The 5,000-nt window shown below is 58.9% G+C and overlaps 1 protein-coding gene across 1 annotated transcript in view; it reads left to right on the forward strand.

The window, feature by feature from the left end:
- The window catches only part of grm6a (glutamate receptor, metabotropic 6a), a gene marked incomplete at both ends in the record, with an annotated part of 31,982 nt that overhangs the window by 9,632 nt on the left and 17,350 nt on the right, over positions 1-5,000 (forward strand). Inside the window, 4 exons of the mRNA XM_083940922.1 lie at positions 1,390-1,525; positions 1,599-1,753; positions 1,875-2,015; positions 2,231-2,431. Coding sequence (XP_083797048.1) covers positions 1,390-1,525; positions 1,599-1,753; positions 1,875-2,015; positions 2,231-2,431 — 633 coding nt within the window. The remainder of the gene's footprint in view (positions 1-1,389; positions 1,526-1,598; positions 1,754-1,874; positions 2,016-2,230; positions 2,432-5,000) is intronic.

Below are 5,000 nucleotides of genomic sequence, written 5' to 3' on the forward strand. Positions count from 1 at the left end.
CTCAACTTTATTCTGCTCTGTCTCCCTGTCCCCTGTCTGTCTCTCAGTAACCTGTCTGTCTCCCTGTCCCCTGTCTGTCTCTCAGTAACCTGTCTGTCTCCCTGTCCCCTGTCTGTCTCTCAGTAACCTGTCTGTCTCCCTGTCCCCTGTCTGTCTCCCTGTCCCCTGTCTGTCTCCCTGTCCCCTGTCTGTCTCTCAGTAACCTGTCTGTCTCCCTGTCCCCTGTCTGTCTCTCAGTAACCTGTCTGTCTCCCTGTCCCCTGTCTGTCTCTCAGTAACCTGTCTGTCTCCCTGTCCCCTGTCTGTCTCTCAGTAACCTGTCTGTCTCCCTGTCCCCTGTCTGTCTCTCAGTAACCTGTCTGTCTCCCTGTCCCCTGTCTGTCTCCCTGTCCCCTGTCTGTCTCTCAGTGACCTGTCTGTCTCTCGGTAACCTGTCTGTCTCCCTGTCCCCTGTCTGTCTCTCAGTGACCTGTCTGTCTCTCAGTAACCTGTCTGTCTCTCAGTAACCTGTCTGTCTCTCAGTGACCTGTCTGTCTCTCAGTAACCTGTCTGTCTCTCGGTAACCTGTCTGTCTCTCGGTAACCTGTCTGTCTCCCTGTCCCCTGTCCGTCTCTCGGTAACCTGTCTGTCTCCCTGTCCCCTGTCTGTCTCTCAGTGACCTGTCTGTCTCTCGGTAACCTGTCTGTCTCCCTGTCTCCCTGTCCCCTGTCTGTCTCTCAGTGACCTGTCTGTCTCTCAGTGACCTGTCTGTCTCTCGGTAACCTGTCTGTCTCTCGGTAACCTGTCTGTCTCCCTGTCCCCTGTCTGTCTCCCTGTCCCCTGTCTGTCTCTCGGTAACCTGTCTGTCTCCCTGTCCCCTGTCTGTCTCTCAGTGACCTGTCTGTCTCCCTGTCCCCTGTCGGTCTCTCAGTAACCTGTCTGTCTCTCGGTAACCTGTCTGTCTCCCTGTCCCCTGTCTGTCTCCCTGTCCCCTGTCTGTCTCTCGGTAACCTGTCTGTCTCCCTGTCCCCTGTCTGTCTCTCAGTGACCTGTCTGTCTCTCGGTAACCTGTCTGTCTCCCTGTCCCCTGTCTGTCTCTCAGTGACCTGTCTGTCTCTCAGTAACCTGTCTGTCTCCCTGTCCCCTGTCTGTCTCTCAGTGACCTGTCTGTCTCTTAGTAACCTGTCTGTCTCCCTGTCCCCTGTCTGTCTCTCAGTAACCTGTCTGTCTCTCAGTGACCTGTCTGTCTCTCGGTAACCTGTCTGTCTCTCGGTAACCTGTCTGTCTCTCAGTGACCTGTCTGTCTCTCAGTAACCTGTCTGTCTCTCGGTAACCTGTCTGTCTCTCGGTAACCTGTCTGTCTCTCGGTAACCTGTCTGTCTCTCGGTAACCTGTCTGTCTCTCGGTCAGGTGGAGTGTGTATCGCTCAGTCGGTGAAGATTCCTCGTGAGCCGACGGCCGGAGAGTTCGATAAGATCATCAAGCGTCTGATGGAGACGAGTAACGCCAGAGGAGTGATCATCTTCGCCAACGAGGACGACATCAAGTAAAAGCACAAACAACGTAAACAACAACAAACAAACGTCACACGCTCTGACCGCCGCCCTCTCTTCCTGCAGACGTGTCCTTGAGGCGGCGAAGCGGGCGAACCTGACGGGTCACTTCCTGTTTGTGGGGTCGGACAGCTGGGGAGCGAAGAGTTCTCCAATCACAGAGCTGGAGGAGGTCGCTGAGGGCGCCGTGACCATCCTGCCCAAACGGGCGTCAATAGACGGTAAAGCAACAACATCACAGATTGCGCGTGTGTGTGTGTTTGTCTATAGTGTGTTAAAGTGTGTGTGTGTGTGCGTGTGTGCGTGTGTGTGTGTGTGTGTGGGTGTGTGTGTGTGTCGCAGGCTTTGATCAGTACTTCACGTCTCGTTCTCTGGAGAACAACCGCAGGAACATCTGGTTCAATGAGTTCTGGGAGGACGACTTCAGGTGTAAACTGACGCGACCTGGAATCAAACTGGACCCCGACAAGAAGAAGTGCACAGGTACGCTCACCTGAGGGGGCGGGGCCTAAGTGCACAGGTACGCTCACCTGAGGGGGCGGGGCCTAAGTGCACAGGTACGCTCACCTGAGGGGGCGGGGCCTAAGTGCACAGGCACGCTCACCTGAGGGGGCGGGGCCTAAGTGCACAGGCACGCTCACCTGAGGGGCGGGGCCTGTGTGAACCACCTGTCCATGTGGCCGTGTGTGTGTCTCCAGGTGAGGAGAGGATCGGGCGGGACTCGTCCTATGAGCAGGAGGGGAAGGTTCAGTTTGTGATCGATGCGGTTTACGCGGTGGCCTACGCGCTGCACAGCATGCACCTGGACCTGTGTCCCGGCAGCTCCGGGGTCTGCAGCAGCATGGACCCGGTGGAGGGCCGCCTGCTGCTCGACTACATCAGAGCCGTCAACTTCAACGGTAAGAAAACACCGCGGCCCAATAAAGGGGGAGGACTAAGGTTTTACCCCGACCCACTTCCAGGGGTGATCCTGAAGAACAGATGGGGTCATTAAAAGTAGAACTAGTTACACGTTTACAGGAAATGGACTCGGGGCGACCGGGGGCTCAGCGCTTAGTCGCCCCGTGTGAAGAGGTTATTTTTTAGTCTGTGGGCACGTGGTCTCTAACTCTCTCCTGGTCTCTAACTCTCTCCTGGTCTCTAACTCTCTCCTGGTCTCTGACTCTCTCCTGGTCTCTAACTCTCTCCTGGTTTCTCCTGGTCTCTCCCGGTCTCTCCTGGTCTCTCCCGGTCTCTCCTGGTCTCTCCCGGTCTCTCCTGGTTTCTCCTGGTCTCTCCTGGTCTCTAACTCTCTCCTGGTTTCTCCTGGTCTCTCCCGGTCTCTCCCGGTCTCTCCCGGTCTCTCCTGGTCTCTTCTGGTCTCTCCTGGTCTCTCCTGGTCTCTCCTGGTCTCTCCTGGTCTCTCCTGGTCTCTCCTGGTCTCTCCTGGTCTCTCCTGGTCTCTCCTGGTCTCTCCTGGTCTCTCCCGGTCTCTCCTGGTCTCTCCTGGTCTCTCCTGGTCTCTCCTGGTCTCTCCCGGTCTCTTCTGGTCTCTCCCGGTCTCTCCTGGTCTCTCCCGGTCTCTCCTGGTCTCTCCTGGTCTCTCCCGGTCTCTCCTGGTCTCTCCTGGTCTCTCCCGGTCTCTCCCGGTCTCTCCCGGTCTCTCCTGGTCTCTCCTGGTCTCTCCTGGTCTCTCCCGGTCTCTCCTGGTCTCTCCCGGTCTCTCCTGGTCTCTCCTGGTCTCTCCCGGTCTCTCCTGGTCTCTCCTGCTCTCTCCTGGTCTCTCCTGGTCTCTCCTGGTCTCTCCTGGTCTCTCCCGGTCTCTCCTGGTCTCTTCTGGTCTCTCCCGGTCTCTCCTGGTCTCTCCTGGTCTCTCCTGGTCTCTCCTGGTCTCTCCTGGTCTCTCCTGGTCTCTCCTGGTCTCCTCTGCACCCTGGTGTGAAGGAGATGCTGCATTATTAAATGTTGGAAGAAGAGAAGCAGCAGCACTTTCGTGTCTCTGTCGTTTATTTTAAGCTTGCAGAGACCTGCCCCCCCCCCGCCCCCCCTCACCTCGCAGAGACCTGCCCCCCCCCCGCCCCCCCTCACCTCGCAGAGACCTGCCCCCCCGCCCCCCCTCGCCTCGCAGAGACCTGCCCCCCCCCCGCCCCCCCCTCACCTCGCAGAGACCTGCCCCCCCCCCCCCCCCCCCTCGCCTCGCAGAGACTCTGGTGGAGTCCTGAGGTCCTGGGGGGGTGGGGGGGGGCGGACAGACAGGAGGAGGGTCGGCTGAGGGGCTTCTGCTCTCAGTCTTCCTGGGACCTGATCCTGGGACCTGATCCTGGGACCTGATCCTGGGACCTGATTCTGGGACCTGATCCTGGGACCTGATCCTGGGACCTGATCCTGGGACGTGATCCTGGGACCTGATCCTGGGACCTGATTCTGGGACCTGATCCTGGGACCTGATCCTGGGACGTGATCCTGGGACCTGATCCTGGGACCTGATCCTGGGACGTGATCCTGGGACCTGATCCTGGGACCTGATCCTGGGACCTGATCCTGGGACCTGATTCTGGGACCTGATCCTGGGACGTGATCCTGGGACCTGATCCTGGGACGTGATCCTGGGACCTGATCCTGGGACCTGATCCTGGGACCTGATCCTGGGACGTGATCCTGGGACGTGATCCTGGGACCTGATCCTGGGACCTGATCCTGGGACCTGATCCTGGGACGTGATCCTGGGACGTGATCCTGGGACCTGATCCTGGGACCTGATCCTGGGACCTGATCCTGGGACGTGATCCTGGGACCTGATCCTGGGACGTGATCCTGGGACCTGATCCTGGGACGTGATCCTGGGACCTGATCCTGGGACCTGATTCTGGGACCTGATCCTGGGACCTGATCCTGGGACCTGATCCTGGGACCTGATCCTGGGACCTAATCCTGGGACGTGATCCTGGGACCTGATCCTGGGACCTGATCCTGGGACGTGATCCTGGGACGTGATCCTGGGACCTGATCCTGGGACCTGATCCTGGGACCTGATTCTGGGACCTGATCCTGGGACGTGGTCCTGGGACCTGATCCTGGGACCTGATCCTGGGACCTGATCCTGGGACCTGATCCTGGGACCTAATCCTGGGACGTGATCCTGGGACCTGATCCTGGGACCTGATCCTGGGACGTGATCCTGGGACCTGATCCTGGGACCTGATCCTGGGACGTGATCCTGGGACCTGATCCTGGGACCTGATCCTGGGACGTGATCCTGGGACCTGATCCTGGGACCTGATCCTGGGACCTGATTCTGGGACCTGATCCTGGGACCTGATCCTGGGACGTGATCCTGGGACCTGATCCTGGGACCTGATCCTGGGACCTGATCCTGGGACGTGGTCCTGGGACCTGATCCTGGGACCTGATCCTGGGACCTGATCCTGGGACCTGATCCTGGGACCTAATCCTGGGACGTGATCCTGGGACCTGATCCTGGGACCTGAT

This window comes from Echiichthys vipera (assembly GCF_963691815.1).
Source record: "Echiichthys vipera genome assembly, contig: SCAFFOLD_61, whole genome shotgun sequence".
In the NCBI taxonomy this organism is placed as follows: Eukaryota; Metazoa; Chordata; class Actinopteri; order Perciformes; family Trachinidae; genus Echiichthys; species Echiichthys vipera.